This window comes from Fusarium keratoplasticum, chromosome 10 (genome assembly GCF_025433545.1).
Source record: "Fusarium keratoplasticum isolate Fu6.1 chromosome 10, whole genome shotgun sequence".
NCBI classification, from domain to species: domain Eukaryota; kingdom Fungi; phylum Ascomycota; class Sordariomycetes; order Hypocreales; family Nectriaceae; genus Fusarium; species Fusarium keratoplasticum.
In genome coordinates, this window is record NC_070538.1 from 211,460 (window position 1) to 231,041 (window position 19,582).

Below are 19,582 nucleotides of genomic sequence, written 5' to 3' on the forward strand. Positions count from 1 at the left end.
AACCTTGCAGATTGTCCAGGCCCCCAGGTACGTAGCCAATCATTTACATTTGCACGGTACTCCACTGCCCCTTGGGAGTGGATCTACCTCGCCATTATCTCCCGGATCTGCGGAGTACATGAGCTTGCCCAGATTGAGATATGCTCGATACCTAGGTTCATAGCTGAATCAACATGCTTAATAGTGCGGAGTAAGGCCCAGACCCACAGGTAGCCAATCATTTACATTTGCGCTGCACTGTCCCTAGGCTCTGCGAGGTACATGAGCTTCCCTAGATTGAGATATGCTCGATTGGTAGCTGAGACAAAGTGCGCAAGAGTGCCGAGTAACATAGCTAAGATACCATGGAATCAATATATAAAGCAATACCGACTCTCCCTTCATCGTTTGGATTATCAGCAACCTGCCCGATCCCTTTACACCATCACCACTTCTCACCCAATCTATTCCTCCATGGCGTCTTCCAAACCCAGCGAAACCCAGTCTCCGACCGTCGAGGCGGATCACGACACGAAAGCTGGCGTGCAGGACAATGTCGTTATTGACCTCCCATCTGAGGAAACTCGCCGGGCAAGATGGAAGACCGACTTGATGCTGCTTCCCCTGCTCGGAGTCAGCTACTTCCTGCAGTTCCTCGACAAGCAGTCTCTCAGCTATAGTTCCTTGCTGGGCATGATCCAGGACGCCAAGTTGCAGGGCTCGCAGTACTCATGGGTCGCCTCGATTTTCTACTTTGGCTATATTTTCTGGTCGTATCCGACGGCATTTCTGGCTGCGCGCCTACCCATAGGCAAATACCTTGCGGGAACCGTGTATGTATTGCTCCTCCGTTTCCGAGTTTGATTTTATCTGACATATGTACAGCATTGTCTGGGCTATCGTTCTCATGTGTCATGGTGCTTGCCATGACTTCTCCGGCCTCATGACCACCCGCTTTTTCCTCGGTGCCTTCGAAGCGGCCCTAGCGCCGGGCTTCTCCCTCGTTATGGGAATGTGGTATACCCGTCGCGAGCAACCTCTCCGCTACGGACTGTGGTTCTGTGGCGGCCCGGTGGCTACCTTGTTTGGCGGCTTGATTGCATACGCAATCGGTCATCTTGAAGGTGACTTGCCGACCTGGCGATATCTATTTATCATCCTTGGCGCCGTCACAGCCGCCTGGGGCGTTGTCATGCTAGTGCTGCTGCCAGATACTCCGTCTAGCGCAATATGGCTGTCCAGGGCACAGCGCGAGACAGCCGTATACCGGATCCAGGCCGACACTCAAGGAAGCAGCAAAGGCTCGTTCAAGACGTACCAAGCCTTGGAAGCCTTGCGGGACCCAGTGACTTGGTTATTGTGTCTCTACACCTTCTGCGTCAATATCGCCAACGGCGGCTTGACCGCGTTTGGTTCACTTGTTATCAGTGGTTTTGGATACGAGGGCCTCCAGGCATTACTTATCCAGATGCCCACGGGGGCGGCGCAGCTCGGCTTTGTCGTTGTAAGCTGTACTCTTTGCTCTTGGCTTCCCAATATCCGGACCATCATGATGATGTGTCTCACGCTAATCAGCCTTGTCGGCATGGTCCTCATGTACGCCCTCGACCAGACCAACCAGTCTGGCCGTCTAGCTGGTTTCTGTCTGAGTCTGGCGTTTTCCGCAAACATGCCGCTGGCCATGTCCCTCGTTACCAGCAACATAGCCGGCTTCACTAAACGGGCTGTGGTCAATGCTTGCGTCTTGATCATGTACAGTCTAGGGAACATCGCCGGTCCCCAGTTCTTCAGTGTCGATGAGGCTCCGAATTATCCAAAGGGCATCAAGGCCAGCCTGATCGGCTTTGCACTAGGCACTTTTTGGATATTGTGCCTCCGTATCTATCTTGTTTGGCAGAACCAGCGGCGAGACCGCAACGCGTCAGAGGAGACGGATGCAGTGCCATGTGAGGTCTTGCTGATGGATGATATGACTGACTGGGAGGTTGCTGCGTGTCGCTACGTGTTGTAAGGGGTGTTGCTATCTAGTGCGAAGGTATTATTTCCTGAGGATAATAAGTATTTATTAATACTATCAGCAAGATTTTATAACATGCTTCACCAGCAAGTGGAATAAACTAGTAAATATAATAAAATTCTTAACTTTTAATAAAGGATATTAAATAAAAATGTAATAAAGCATCTAATTAATTGAAATCAATTACTATCCCCTTGATTGTGTTAAGGCTCCTGTCAGGTCACTGCAGGGATAACTAACCAATGAATCCGCGAAGGTTGATAGGTACGTCATTTCCCACCCATGTTAGTGTTGGAGAAGCGGCATGTATGATGGTGTTACACAGGCAGCCACCTCCAGGGAAGATGCCTCACGATACTACAAGAATTGTCTGGACAGTGTTATGTCAGACAGTACGTGTATTCGGTCCATTGGTTGAATCAGTGTATTCGTGTTGTGTTCTTGTCCTCGTTGCGACGATCGTGTGTTTCCTAAGGGATAAACCGGTTGTGCTGGGTTTATGTTAGCAGAAGGGCTAGTCGCGTCGTTCTTGAACAAGGGGGGCTTGTCACGTCTGGTAATGTGCTCAAAGGTATTAAGTGTAACCACGATATATTGACAGCTAAGGTAGCTTAAGTCTATGGTCTTGCTTACCCGTATATATATTCCTGGGAGCGTAGGTTTCTAGGAGCGACGTTGCTCCCTTAAGTGTCGCTCCTCCAGGTATTGGTCGGGATGTGTGGGTCAGTTCGGTTCTGCCGGTGTTGACCGCCTTTCCTGGAGGTGCTTGGAGCGTGGGTCGTGACACTCGTTAAGTATCTGCTCCTAAAGGACCTGCTTTTAATTTTAAGATCCTTGACCCATATGTAATACCTCGCATATCTAATAATACTTATCTAGGATATAAGCTTAGTATATATATTACTAGATTTAAAAATATTAAATATTATTATATTATATTTATATCTAAAATAGCTACTATATAGAAAATTATACTAGGTTATAGTAATAACTTAAGTAATTAATATAAATATAAATATATTAAGTATATTTTATATACTAATAATTAGGTTATTAAATTAAATATAATTAGGACTAGTAATATTTCTAACTAGTATTAGTCCTAGGGTAATAGCAGTCTTGTTACGACCTCCGCGGCTACGTCACGTGGTCTCCACAAAACCCCAGGCCCCACGGACCTATCAGGTGTGGACCGACAATATGCTGGAACGACGGCGGCCCAGGACCGACGCGGTCCAGGAACGACGTCGGTCCAATTCACGATCGGTCTAATACAAAACACTTAAGTATATAGAACACACTCATTGCACTCTCCTATATACTAGCTACCTCAGCTATCAATACAACTTGGTTATACTTAATACCTTGAGCACATTACCAGACGTGACTTATACCCTTGTTTAAGATAACGCTAATAACCCTCTGCTAATATAAACCCAGTATGACCGGTTTATCCCTTGGGAAAGATACGATCGTCATAAGTCTTATATTTTTATTAATTAACCTTTTAATAGACTTATTATTTCTTAGATTTATAGAAACTATATACTATAACTATAAGAGTAATAATACTTAATATCTTAAAGATATTTTTAAATATAATTAATATTATTTCTTAATTATATAATATATATAATAAGTAAGTAAGCTAGGTAACTAAGTAAGCTAAAAATCCCTTAACCTATATTATCTCTATTTAATTAATTAATTCTTAATCGCCTAGTATATTATAGTCTAATTATAAGGCTAAAATACTTCTTGCCCTTTAGGCCTTTTAAAATAACCTAAGACTTAATATCCGGCGTGCTATAGAAATATATATTATTAATTATTATACTTTATATCGCTAGTAGATTAGTATTTAATCTTAATGCGATATCTTTAATAAATTATATTACCTATCTAATCTAGAGGAATAAATCCTTATTTATTTTATTTTTAATCTAGATTCGCGAGGATTTCCCCCCTAGCTTTATAATATAAAAGAAATAGCTAATTAATTACTTATTAACCGCGATATATTACTTATTAATATATATTAAGCTTTAAACTTTATTAAGTAATACTAAGAGCTTAAGATATATTTTTTTTAGAAGTATAATTACTAAAGAGCTAAATATAAAGATTTAATTATTATCCGCGATTAGTTTTAGCTTATAGTAAATATAATCACGAAGTATAATATCTAATTAAATAATATCTATAACTTTAATAAGATTAGCTTCCTTATAGGTATAATTATAAGTAAAATAGTTATTATAAGCTTAGAAAGGTATTTAAAGCTAAAATTAATATAGCTTAGAAACTAGAAATAAATTATAGTTATTTAAGTAATTAATATAAAAAGCTAAGTAATTTAGCTATTTATTATTAATGCGAGCTAATATTACCTCGCTAATTAGTATTAAAAAAGTAATCTCTTAGGTAATTAAATAATTATAATAACTTAAAATAGCTAAATTAATAATAAGATTAGTCTTAAGTAATTAAAATATTTTAATTAATATATAATTAATTAATTAATTAATTAGATTTTATTATTTTTTAATCCTTAATAATTATAAAAGTTATTATTTTATTAAATTTAAGAGATATTATAAAAAAAAAAGATTATTTAGCTTTATATATTACTTTATTTATTTTATTTATTTTAGCCTCTTAATATTAGGTACTTTAATATATTAAAATAAGCTTATAATTAAGAAATAAAATAATTAATTAAATACTTTATAACTTATATTTTAAAGATTAAGTTTTTTCTAGCCTTTTATATTATATATAAAGCTATTATAATAAAAAGAAATATTAAGGGGGCTTTTAAAAGAGCTAGCCTTATTTCCCTTAACCTAGAAATTATAATCTTAAAGCTTAATATATAGCTATAGACTCTAATACCTACTAAAGAGGGATCTAAGCCCTTAACCTCTTAGGTCTTAAAGACCCTAAGGATTATACTTAAGGCTAGATCTTAATTTAAATACTTTAAAAAATAAATTAGAAGGTATTAAAATAACTCCCTAGAGTTAATCCTTAAAGCCCTAAGGTCTCTTAAGAAGGGGATAAAGATAATTATATATTAGGTTACCTTATTAGCTACTAAGAATAAAGACTTTTAGGAAATAAATAAAATACTTAATTAGCGCCAGAGGGTAAAAAGAACCTAGCTATAAAAAAGAGGGGTTATAATAATAGAAAAAGAAAGGTAAGTAATTAATTAAATAGATACTAATATATAAGTAATAGCTAAATTATTAAGATATAATAATTAAGAAAGGTTAATATGACTAGGTATTTAGTATTATAGTATCTATGGCTAACCTAGCTATAATATAAGGACTTATTAGGTAATAATTAAGATATCTAGGGAAGAGTATAATAAGTAGTTTTAATTAATTAAATAATTTATAGTATTTTTATTATAATTTTTAAAAGAGAGGTTAAGAAAAGTAACTTATTTAGTTACTTAGCTTACTTACTTATTATATATATTATTTAATATTTTTATTAATATAAACTTTATATAATTAGTATATTTTTTAAAAATTATATAATTATTATATTATAATGTATATGCATAGCAAGTGTCACAGTCATGCAAGTGTCACAATTTGATTTTAGTTAAAACAAGGGTTTTTTAAAAAATTCTAGAAAATTGAAACTAAGCTTAAAAAGGCTAAAAATTAGAAGTTAGTATGATTATACAATATATTACTCACCCTAATTCTTATAGATTATTAGAAAAATTCGTATAGGGAAGTATAGAGAAAACCTATTCGCACTGTATAAATAGCTATTTCTCTATAAAGTAGATTTTTTAAAAATCTATAAAAATTATATATAGTTTATCTATAAGTTAAATAGCTGGAAACACTCTTTTTAAGTTTTTAGCTATTCTATTTAAGTTTTTATTAAAGTTAGAAAATCCTAGTTTTAGTGCACAGTCCAGCTGTGATACTTGCATGACTGTGACACTTGCTTATCATATATGTTAAAGGTATTTTTTATTATTTTTAATATTATTTTATTTTATTTTATATTTATAAAAATATAATTTTTTTTATTTTTTAATATATTAATAAAAAAACCTTTATATAACTTTTAAATTAAATAAAAACATTTATAATTACTAAATATAAAAACCTATAATATATATAATAAGTAAATAAAACAAATAAATAAAATAAAATAAAAATCTTAATTATTTTTATAATAATTATATAAAAATATTATAAATTATTTACTTAATTAAAATTACTTATTATATCTTTTCTTAATATTATAGCCTAATATACCCCGCGGCTATATAATTAAAGAAGAGACCTATTTATTATAGCCTAGATATACCTAGGGTTATATACTATATATACCTATAATAAGCGCCTAATCCATATCTAAGCTAAATTACTTATTCTTATAACTATAAGTAATTATATATTACTTATTATAAGCTTAGTAAGTAATTTAACCTCGCTTACTTAGGCCTTAATAATTAGCCTAATATATAAAATATACCTATTATACTTTTATATATATTAGCTACCTTAGCTATTAATATAACTTAGTTATACTTAAATACCTTAAGTATATTACTAGATATAATTTATATCCCCTTATTTAAGATAATACTAATAATCCCTTATTAATATAAACCTAATATAACTAATTTATCTCTTAAGAAAGATATAATTATTATATATTAATAGCTCTTATTTAATAGATTATTTATATTACCTTAAATAATATTAAATATAAATAGCTACTTAGGCTACTCCTATTAATAACTACTAATAGGTTCTACTTATTAATTACCTAGCTATACTTATTGCCCTTATCCCCGCTAACTTAGATAAGGAAATAAATAATATAGATAATATATTTTATAAGTAAGTATAATAGATAAGTAAATATAATAAAAATCCTAACCTTTTTACTAAAGATTATAAAAAAAATATTATAAACTATTTAATTAATTAAAATTACTCGCTATACTCTTCCCTAAATATCTTAATTATTACCTAATAGGTCTTTATATTATAGCTAGGCTTATTATATATACTATAGCGCTAAATACCTAGTTTAATTAACCTTCCTCGACTATTACTCCTCGATAATTTAGCTATTACCTATATATTAGTATTTATCTAATTAATTATTTATTTACTTTTTTCTATTATTATTACCCCTCTTCGCTATAGTCTAGTCTTTTTTGCCCTCTAGTGCTAGCTTAATATCTTATTTGCCTCTTAAAGATCTTTAACCTTAGTAATTAATAAGGTAACCTTATATATAATAGCCTTTATTCTTTTTATAAGGGACTATAGAGCTTTAAGGATTAACTCTAGAGAGCTACTTTAATGCCTTCTAATCTATCTTTTAAGGTATTTAGACTAAGATCTAGCCTTAAGTATAATCTTTAGGGTCCTTAAGATCTAAGGGGTTAAGGGTTTAGCCCCCTCCTTAATAGGTATTAGAGTCTATAGCTATATATTAAACTTTAAGATTATAGTTTTTAGGTTAAGAGGAATAAGGCTAGCTCCTTTAAAAGCCCCCTTAATATTTCTTTTAGTTATAATAGCCTTATATATTATATAAAAGGCTAAAAAGAATTTAGTCTTTAAAATATAGGTTATAAAGTATTTAATTAATTACTTTATTTCTTAACTATAAGCTTACTTTAGTATATTAAAATACTTAATATTAAGAGGCTAAAGTAAATAAGATAAATAAGGTAATATATAAAGCTAGATAATTTTCTTTTCCTTATAATATCTCTTAAATTTAATAAATTAATAGTTTTTATAGCTATTAAGGATTAAGAGATAATAAAAACTAATTAATTAATTAATTATATATTAATTAAAATACTTAAGTTACTTAAGACTAGTCTTATTATTAATCTAGCTATTTTAAGTTATTATAATAGCTTAATTACCTAGGAGGTTATTTTCTTAGTATTAATTAGCGAGGTAATATTAGCCTATATTAATAATAAATAATTAAATCGCCTAGCTTTCTATATTAATTACTTAAATAACTATAATCTATTCTTAGTTTCTAGGCTATATTAATTTTAGTTTTAAATACCTTTCTAAGCCTATAATAACTATTCTGCTTATAATTATACCTATAAGGAAGCTAGTCTTATTAAAGTTATAGATATTATCTAATTAGATATTATATTTCGCGATTATATTTATTATAAGCTAAAATTAATCGCGGATAATAATTAGATCTTTATACTTAGCTCTTTAATAATTATATTTCTAAAAAAAATATATCTTAAGCTCTTAGTATTACTTAATAAAGTTTAAAGCCTAATGTATGCTAATAAGTAGCGCATCGCGGTTAATAAGTAATTAATTAGCTATTTCTTTTATACTATAAAGCTAAGGGGGAAATCTTTATAAATCTAAGTTAAGAATAAAATAAATAAGGATTTATTCCTCTAGATTAGATAGCTAATATAATTTCTAGATAGTATTATATTAAGATTAAATACCTTATTATTAGCGATATAAGGTCTAATAATAGACCTTATAGATAGTAATAGCCTATTAGAGACTTAACTTTAAGTTATTTTAAATAGCTTAAAGTACTAAAAGTATTCTAGCCTTATTACTAGGGCTTAATATATTAAGTAATTATAAATTAATTAATTAAATAGAAAAGATATAAGGTGAGGGATTTTCATTATACTTGCTTATCTATTATACTTACTTATAAAATATATTAGTACTAATAATAAAGATATTAAATAACTTTAGGCTTAGATTATTACTATAAGCGCTAAGATAAATAATATATATAATTTTATTAAAAAGATAAATAAAAACTAATATATTTAAAATATAAAATACCTTAATAATATTTAAATTATTAATAATATAATAGCTATAGCTATAAATAAAAGAGATATAAGAGAAATCTTAAAGTTAAACCCCTTAGAACCTTTTAATAAAACTACCTATAAGCTACTTATATTCCTTACCTACCTAAGGGCATTTATAATATATTACCTAATATAATTTACCTTAGCTATTAGTAAAGTCTAATATACTATAGGGAGACTTAAGGGCTATATTATAATATAGTTTAAACTTATTATAAGAGAATACCTTATAATTCTAGCTAGCTAATACTTATCTTATATTTATTACTTCTACTTAGACTATAAAGCCTTTAAGGCGGTATTTTAATAAGCCTTTAGAATAATTAATAAAATAATATAAGCTAAAAAAGAAATTAAGGCACTTTAATAGATTTAATTTACCTTAAAGTATAAGACTAAGTACTTTTAATTTATCTTAAAGCTTAATTAGAATTAAGAACCCTTAATATCTCTTTTTTTTTAATAAATTTAAGAAAGAGGTATAAGCTAAACTCTATAAAAAAGAATAACTAAATAACCTTATTAATTATATTAATAAAGTAATTAAAATTAATAATTAATAATTCTCTTAGAAGAAGCTATAAAACCCTAAGTTTAATAATAAAAATAATAACCCTTACTTTAATATTAATTAAGGTAAAAAGAGGTAAAATAATACCTTATATAATATCAACCTAAGACTTATAGAGCTTAGAGTAACTTAATAAAGACCTAAAGATATTAAATATTATTATTATTATAAAAAGAGCTATAAAGCTAATAAATATAAAAAGAAATAATAAAATATTTAAAAAAGGCGCTATAAACTTTATAAATAATAAATATTCCCTAAAGGTAAGAAATAAATAAGAATTACCTAGGTAAATAATAAGTTATAAATAGCTATTTATATTACTAAGATACTTAAAATAATATAAAAAAGATATAATAAAATAAGCTTATAACTAGGGGAAGTTATTATATCTTATTAATTTATTTACTTAATAAAGAAATAAGCTAAAAGAAATTATATAATTAGTAATATTATAAGCTAATAATTTTATAAATTAGTATTACCCTTAAAAGTTAAATAATTATATCTTATAGACTTAATAGCCTAGAAGTTATTATTAAAACCCTATAAGGGGGAAAAGAAATAAAATATCTTATTATAATAATAAATTATTATAATAATTAAAAGGTTAAAATAAAGAGAAATAAAAATACTAATAAGATAAAAATAGTAACCCCTCTTAATAATAATAAAATAAATAGACTTTAAAGAAGCTATTATAAAAGGTTTTAATTATAAGAAATAGATTATAGGATATAATATAATACCCCCTTATATACTCTTTATTATATATAGAAGAGACTATTAGTAAAATAACCCCGCGTAATATAATTATAATCTATACCTATAATATTAACCTAAGGTATTATAAGAATATAATAAAATATATAAATAATAAGAAAGGAAATATTATATATTATAATATATAAACTAAATCTCTAGAAGAGATATTAGAGACCTAACTTAAACTAACTTTAAATATAATATAGTAAAATTATAGAGAGAGCTCTAGTAAACCTAAGAGGAATAATAATAAGAAAGAAAGAAGACTAATAAAAAACTATAAGAAGAGGAACCCTACCTATAGCTCTATAATAAAGATAATAACTAATATTAAAATAATAAATAAGAATAATATATCTATATAGCATAAAAATATATAGATATAATATATATATAAGAGATCTATCTCTAAGCCTATTATTAGAAATTAGCTAAGAACTTATAATATAAGGAAATATTATTTAACCCTTAAGATAATATATAGATATATCCTATATAACATACTTAATAAGTGAGCTATATAGATAAGTAAGCTATATAAAAATCCCTTATCCTATATCTTCTCTATTTAATTAATTAATTCCTTACCACCTAGTATATTATAATCTAATAGAGAGGCTAGGGTCCTTCTTACCCTTTAAGCCTATTAAAATAACCCAAAACTTAGTCTCCGACGTATTATATTAATTTATTAAGTTAATTATAATGCCCTCTACGCCTAGCAGAATAGTATCTAAGCCCGAGCTAATATTATCCCTAAATTATATAAGCTATTTAAATTAGAAGAAGAGATTCTTATTTATTTTATTCTCGATTTAGATTTACGAGGATTTCCCCCCTAGCTTCATAGTATAAAAGAAATAGCTAATTAATTACTTATTAACCGCGATGCGCTATTAGTTAGTATATATTAGGCTTATAACTTTATTAAGCGGCACTTAGACCTTAAGATATATTTCTTTTATAAATATAATTATTAGAGAGCTAAGTATAAAGATCTAATTATTATCTGTGATTAATTTTAGCTTATAGTAAATATAATTATAAAGTATAATATTTAATTAAATAATATTTATAACTTTAATAAGACTAGCTTTCTTATAGGCATAATTATAAGTAGAATAGTTATTATAGGTATAAAAAGGTATTTAAAGCTAAAATTAATATAGCTTAGAAACTAGGAATAGATTATAGTTATTTAAGTAATTAATATAAAAGGCTAGGCGATCTAGCTATTTATTATTAATATAGGCTAATATTACCTCGCTAATTAGTACTAAGAAAGTAACCTCTTAGGTAATTAAGTTATTATAATAACCTAAAATAGCTAGATTAATAATAAGATTAGTCTTAAGTAGCTTAAGTACTTTAATTAATATATAGCTAATTAATTAATTAGTTCTTATTATTTCTTAATCCTTAATAGCTATAAAAGTTATTACTTTATTAAATTCGAGAAATATTATAAAGAGAAAAAGATTATTTAGCTTTATATATTACCTTATTTATCTTATTTATTCTAGCCCCTTAATATTAGATATTTTAATATACTAAAGCGAGCTTATAATTAAGAAATAAAGCGATTAATTAAATATTCTATAACCTATATTTTAAAGACTAAGTTCTTTCTAGCCTTTTATACTATATATAAGGCTATTATAATAAAAAGAAATATTAAGGGGGCTTTTAAAGGAGCTAACTTTATTCCTCTTAACCTAGAAACTATAGTCTTAAAGCTTAATATTTAGCTATAGACGTTAATACTAGTTAAAGAAGTAGCTAAACTATTAACCCCTTAGGCTTTAAAGACCCTAAAGACTATACTTAAGGCCTAATCTTAGTCTAAATACCTTAAAAGATAGATTAGAAGGTATTAAAATAGCTCTCTAGAGTTAATTCTTAAAGTATTAAAGTCTCTTATAAAGGGAATAAAGGTAATTATATATAAGATAATACTTATAAGGGCAGAGATCTAAGACCTTTAATAGGTAAATAAGATATTAAGCCAGCGCTAGAGGGTAAAAAGAACTAAACTATAGAAAAGAGAAGTAATAATAATAAAAGAAGGAAGGTAAGTAATTAATTAGATAAATATAGATATATAGGTAATAGCTAAATTATCGAGGAGTAGTAGTTAAGGAAGGTTAATTAGGCCGGGCATTTAGCGATATAGTATTTATAGTAAGCCCGGGCATAATATAAGGACCTATTAGGTAGTAATTAAGATATCTAGGGAAGAGTATAGTAAGTAGATTTAATTAATTAAATAGTTTATAGTCTTTTTATAATAATTTCTATTTAGGGGGGTAAGGAAAAGTATATAGCTTACTTATCTATATAGCTTACTTATTAAGTATATTATAAAAAATATCTTAGTATTTTATAGATATCTTATTAATATTATTAATATAAAGAATATAAAGAAGAAAAATAAAAATAAAATTACTTTCTTATTATCTTATTAGCCTAGCTAAATAATAACTCTTATATATAATATAAAATAAAGGGATACTAAGTATTTTATTAATATAACTCTATTAGAGTAGTATATATATAATACTATAAGGATTTATATTAAGCTATCTAAAAATATAAATAAGTAATCTATAAGATTAAAGATTAATAAAAAAAGAAAAAAGCTACTAGTAGTAGTAAGATAGCTTAAGAAATAACTATAACTATAAAGTATATATAAATAGCGAGTATAAATTTAATTACCTTAGCTATACTATTAGGAAATTAAAAAACTAGGCACCCTATCTAATATAAGGCGATAGATAGATAAATATAGGAAAATATTACCCTAGAAAGCTCTTTATTCTATAAATAAAATATATAAGTGATAATACCTAGAACTAAAAATATAAATTAAGAAAAAATAATTAAATACTCTAGTAAATAATAAAGCTAAATAAAACTATTTTAACTTAATAATAATAAATAGACTTAAGTTACTATAGAGGCGTAAATAAATACCTTATTTAGTTATTAACCTAAAAAGAACCCCTTTTAATTATAATAATAGAGTTATTAATTATAAGATTAATTATAAGATTAATTACCTTAAGGTTTTTATTAAAGGAAAAAACTAAGGGATATTATTTAATATTATACCTAATAAATATTATAATCTTATACTTAGGTACCTATAGTTATAATACTATAACCTATATTTTAACTAGAGAATTAGCTAAATACTTTTTTTTAAAAATAAGGTACTCTCTATAATAAATAATAACTTAGGATATAATATAAGATCTTAAACTTTTACTAAAGATATTAAAGAAGCTAAGAAGAGGTAAATATAAGATATTTTTTTACCTAAAGAGATATAATATAAATATTATAATAGATAAAAATAATAAAACTAATAAATAATTATATATATTATAAGATAATTCTATAAACTAAAAGAAAACCTAGAATAAGTTAGGAAAATATTAAAAGAGAAATAACTTAAAAATATTTTATTATAATATTATATCTATAAAAAGCTTTTTATAAAAAAAACTTAAAATAAGTCTACTTAAATATATATATTATAACTTAGAAATTAAGTTTATTAATAAGAAATAGCCTAGCTTTAATAAACTTTATTTACTTAATAAGGTATAATTATTAATATTAAAGAAATATATTAAAGATATATTATAGAAAGGATATATTAGGGAAAATAAGTTATTTATTAAATACCTTATTATATTTATTTTAAAAAAAAATAATAAGCTTTAACTTTATATTAACTTTAAAATACTTAATATTATTATAATTAAGGATTAAATATTATTACTTCTTATTAATAAATTAAAGGATTAGCTATTTAAAATAAAGTATTTTATAGCTCTTAACCTTAAAAAAGCCTATAACCTTATCTAAATTAAGGAAAAATATAAATAAAAAACTACTTTTTATACTAAGTATAAATTATTTAAGTACCTTATTATATCTTTTAGACTTATTAATATACCTATTATATTTTAATAAATAATTAATAATATATTATAAGAATATCTAGATATATTTATTATATATTACTTAGATAATATTTTTATTTTCTCTAAAATAAAAGAAAAATATATAAAATATATCTATAAGGTATTATAAATATTATAAGATATTAAGCTATTAATAAAACCTAAGAAAAATAAATTTTATATTTTAGAAATAAAATTCCTTAGATATATTATCTCTTATAATAAAATATATATAAACCCTAAGAAGATCTTAGTAATTAAGGATTAAAAGGAATTAATAAATATTAAAGAAATATAAGCCTTTCTTAGTTTTATTAATTATTACTATAAGTTCTTTTAATAATTTAGGAAGATTATTATATTATTAATTAACCTTATAAAAAAAGATAAAATATTTATATTTAGGGATAAGGCTAGAAGAGCCTTTAATATAATTAAAGAACTTATCTTAAATAAATTAATACTTAGGATATTTAATTTATCTCAATAAATTAAACTTAAAATAAATACCTTAGACTTTATATTAAGCGCCTAGATTAAATAATAAGATAATAAAAGATTCTTATACCTTATTATATTTTATTCCTATAAGCTATATAAAGTAAAACTTAATTACCTTATCTATAATAAAGAATTCTTAGTAATAATAAATACCTTTAAGGAATTCTAATATTATCTTTTAAGAAATAAATATTAGATTAAGGTATATATAAACTATAAGAATATTACTTATTTTATGAAAACCTAAGAACTTAGTAAATAGTAATTATAATATATTAAATACCTTTTAGAATTTAATTATATTATTATCTATATTAAAGAAATAAAAAATAATAAGGTAAATACTATTAGCTAATAACCTAACCTAGATATTAAGAAAATTAAAATAAAGAACTAATTTTTATAATTTATATAAAAAAGATACCTTAAATTATAAATAATCACTTATATTAAGTAATAAATATTATTATATTATTTAATAAATTAAAAAAAAAAAATATTATTAATATTACCCTTAGTAAACTTAAGAGACTTATAGTTAAATAGGTAGACTAAGTAAGAAGCTAATAGGGGATAATTATATATTAGAAATATATCTTTATATTATAGAAATATATAAAAGAATTTATTAAATATTATTATTAGACTATAAAATATAATAAGAAACTTAATAATAGAGATTTCTAAGAAATAATATATTAATACTTTATATAAAAAGACTATATAGTAAGACTAGATAATTACCTTAACTATAAAATATATTATAATTATATATAGCTAGGAGATAAGTACTTATTAAAGCTATATAAATATAACTAAGCTATAGGGATACCTTATATTATTATAAGAAGTACTTATATTATAAAATAAAATAATCTACTCTTTAAGTAGATCTAAGAGTATAATATATAATTCTTAGATAATAAAAAAATAAATAAATAATAAGTCCTAAATAAACTATAATATAACTTAATATATAAAATATATAGCTATTAACTATATAAATACTAAGGAATTAATAAAACCTTAGAATAAGTTAAAATAATATTTATATTCTTTAAAATAAAAAAGGTTATCTTAATAATTATTAATTAATATAATCTCTATATAAAAACTAAGGCATAATACTATAAACCCTATAGAAAACTATAATTACTCTTAGTTATAGAGTAATTATAAGATTTAATTACTATAGATTTTATTATTAAATTACCCCTATTAAAAGAACTAGCTATTAGAAACTTTTATAATAATATTCTTATTATTATAAATAAACTTATAAAATTTTCTTATTTTATACCCTATAGAGAAGTAATAATTATAAAAGAATTTATATATTATTTTTATTTTTATATTACTAAGATATATAATATATTACTTAAAATTATTATAAACTAAAGATTATTATTTACTTTAAAATTCTAATAAAGCCTTATAAGATATTTAAGAATTAACTATAAATTCTTTATTATATATTATAAGGAAATAGATAAATAAACTAAATATATAAATTAAATACTAAAATAATACTTTTAATACTATATTAATTATAAATAAACTAATTAAGTTAAAAAACTATTAGCCGCCTAGCTAATATATAATATAGCTATAAATAAAAGTATAAAGATTATATTAGCTTATACTAATTTCGGATTTACCCTAGATATTTTGTTGGAGAAACAGAACACACCACACCACACAGCCAGATCTTCGCGAATTCCTTTCGTGACCTTTCAAAAGAGGGATCTCACACACTGTCTCGTGATCTCAATAACATAGAAAATAGTAAGGGCAAATGATCAATTGATAGCAATAATGATTACGCCGAGGAAGAAAGCCTGAAGCTCCCCTTTCTCGTCATGATCGATGAAGATGATGATGATGATCAGAGGCCGCGGCCTCTGACCTTTTTCTACGTACAAGAAATTGCCCAACGGCCCAAAACGGCTTAGCACTCATTTTCCCCAACTCAATATATATTAATAAATATAAGATATTATTATTAACCTAAAAGTAATCCTTATTAATAATTAATTATAAAATCTATATAAAGAAATAAAAATAAAACTTAAATTTATTAAAAATAAAATAATAAATTATATTAATTAAAAAAGAATTAAAGGATTAATCTTCTTAGAAGGAAATATAATCTATTTTATAATAAAAAATATTAAAATAAAATAATAAAATAAAAAACTTAATTATAAGTATATTAGATTATATAAAATTAAATAAAAGATTTTAAAATATAATTATAAATTAGACTTATTACCTAAGGTTAAGCTTTATTTAATCTTTTATATTATATTATTTAAATTAATATAAAATATTATCTAAATTAAAATAAATAATAAACCTAAAGCTAAAGTTAATAAATTAGAAGAATATATTATAAAAATTATCCTTAATATAAATAAAATTAATAATAAAATAATATATTTTATCAAATAAAAAAATTATTTTAACTTAGAAAATATATAAGAATTACTAGAATACCTTACTAATATATAATACCTCTTAAAGGATTTTTATTAATAATATTAAAAGGAATAATAAAATTATTAAGGAAGCCTAAATCTAAGATATTAATATAAATTATAATCTAAATATCTTTTATAAGTAAAGACTCCTATTATTCTAATTATTTAAGCTTATCTAAGGAAGCTAAGCCCTATAGGTTATCTCTATACCTCGCGATACTAGCTACTACTTATATTTCTAATATAACTCTAGCTAAGAAAGGGATTTATTTAAATCTTATTATACTTTCTATTAAGCTTTATAATAAAAAGTAAATAACTCCTTAGTAATAGCCTCTTACTTATCTAAATAATAAGCCTCCTTAATAATATAAGATACTAATATTATTAATAAAAAAAACCTAGGTAAGAAATAAGAAATTATATATAAGAGTTTAAAGAAATACCTATTATATTATAAGAATAACCTAAATATATATATAAACTATATTTCTTAAAACCTAAGATTATTTTATAAATAATACCCTATTTTAAGTAATAAGAATAAGATATTACTTTAAAACTAAATTAATTAATCCTAGAAGTAAGGATATAGTAATTTTTAATAAAAAAAGAAATATCTAATTTCTTTTTAATTATATAACCTAATATTATATTAATATTATAATAAAAGTAAAAATATAGGTTAAAGCTAATTACTTATAAAAGAATAGCTATAGTCGCGGGAAATAGCCTTAGGGATAAGACTAATAAAGAGGGGATATTATATTATAGCCTAGATATACCTAGGGTTATATACTATATATACCTATAATAAGCGCCTAATCCGCATCTAAGCTAAATTACTTACTCTTATAACTATAAGTAATTATATATTACCTACTATAAGCTTAGTAAGTAATCTAACCTTACTTATTTAGGCCTTAGCGACTAGCCTAGTATATAAAATATACCTATTATATTTTGATATATACTAGCTACCTTAGCTATTAATATAACTTAGTTATATTTAAATACCTTAAGCATATTACTAGATATAACTTATACCCCCTTATTTAAGATAATACTAATAACCCCCTACTAATATAAACCTAGCACGACTAGTTTATCCCTTAGGAAAGATATAATTATTATACTATTATACTAACTAATTACTATAGAATTAGCTTAGATTATACTAAGCTATTATAATCCCTCTATAACTCTTAATAGGCTTATAGCTAGATTATAACTAATGCTTTATAAGCTATTATAAGCTAGTTTAATTACCTTAGTATATAGAATATACTTATTATCCTTTCTTATATAGTAGCTACTATAGCTATTAATATAACTTAGTTATACTTAATACCTTAAGTATATTATTAGATATAGCTTATACCCCTTGCCTTAGAGTATACTACTTAATCCTTTGCTAATATAAACCTAGTATAACTAGTTTATCCTTTGGGAAATACCCTCTCGTTATGGGTTTAACAAGGAGTCACCCCGCTAAGCTTTGTTGTGTTTCTTTAAGTTGTATAGGGTATGGAGTGGCTTCCATGTTCACAGGTCTGGGCTTTGGGAATAGGAAAGTTAAAGTTATGTATACGTCTTAAGCGCTTGAGCTTAGTATACTCGTGTGAGAGGCAGACTTTGTTCTTTATGAATTAGTTCCTTTGTGTTTATTTACATTGTCCAGACGATGGGGTTTCACCGCGCGGTGGGGGTGGGCGTTCCCAACGGAAATAACACAGCCATGACACAACTAACGCTTATAACCAAGCTTTAATAACACAATAACTAACTATCCAGTAAGGTTTACAACCGCGAGAAATCCGCGAGAAGATAACGCCATGACAGGAGGCAACACGCTGCACATTGACAGGCGGCTCAAAAACACCCCTGGTACAATCCAACTGATGATCGGCATCACTGCTGATAAGGAGGTTCAGCAAGTCATCACTTACATCGGTAAGTAAACTTTAGCGATACACCCCTTCGAAGATCCAACTCACCATTTTTTAGCCATGACGCATTCTCCTCTCGTCCAAAAGGTCGACACTGTCCGAGCCTATTACTCCGGGCCTCGAAACGTTGTCGAAGTTGACATCGTCATCGATCTTAATGAGCGTCTACAAGTCGCCCATGACGTTGCCGAAGACCTGCAGATGAAGCTGGAGAAGCTTCCTTCTATCGAGCGTGCATTTGTGCATATCGACTACGAAACAAGCCACAAGCCCGTAAGCCGCCCTTTACATCCTCGTTGCCCTATCGAAGCTATGATGGTTTTACTAAGTCTCGCCTCTAGGGACATAAACTCAAGAAGTTACTTTAAGTGCATCCAGTACGTCAAGGATAGTCGGCATTTGGGGCCATGCTCCTCATCCTCGCAGGCGTAACCTTTGATCTAGAGCAGCCAGCTCT

The 19,582-nt window shown here is 26.0% G+C and overlaps 1 protein-coding gene across 1 annotated transcript; it reads left to right on the forward strand.

Moving 5' to 3' along the window:
- Window positions 1-453: 453 nt before the first annotated feature.
- On the forward strand, window positions 454-1,990 carry NCS57_01192300 (uncharacterized protein; the record flags this gene model as incomplete). The annotated part of the gene is made up of 2 exons (XM_053061617.1): window positions 454-812; window positions 865-1,990. The coding sequence occupies 2 exons, from the start codon at window positions 454-456 to the stop codon at window positions 1,988-1,990; spliced, it is 1,485 nt and encodes a 494-aa protein (XP_052908145.1).
- Window positions 1,991-19,582: the final 17,592 nt, after the last annotated feature.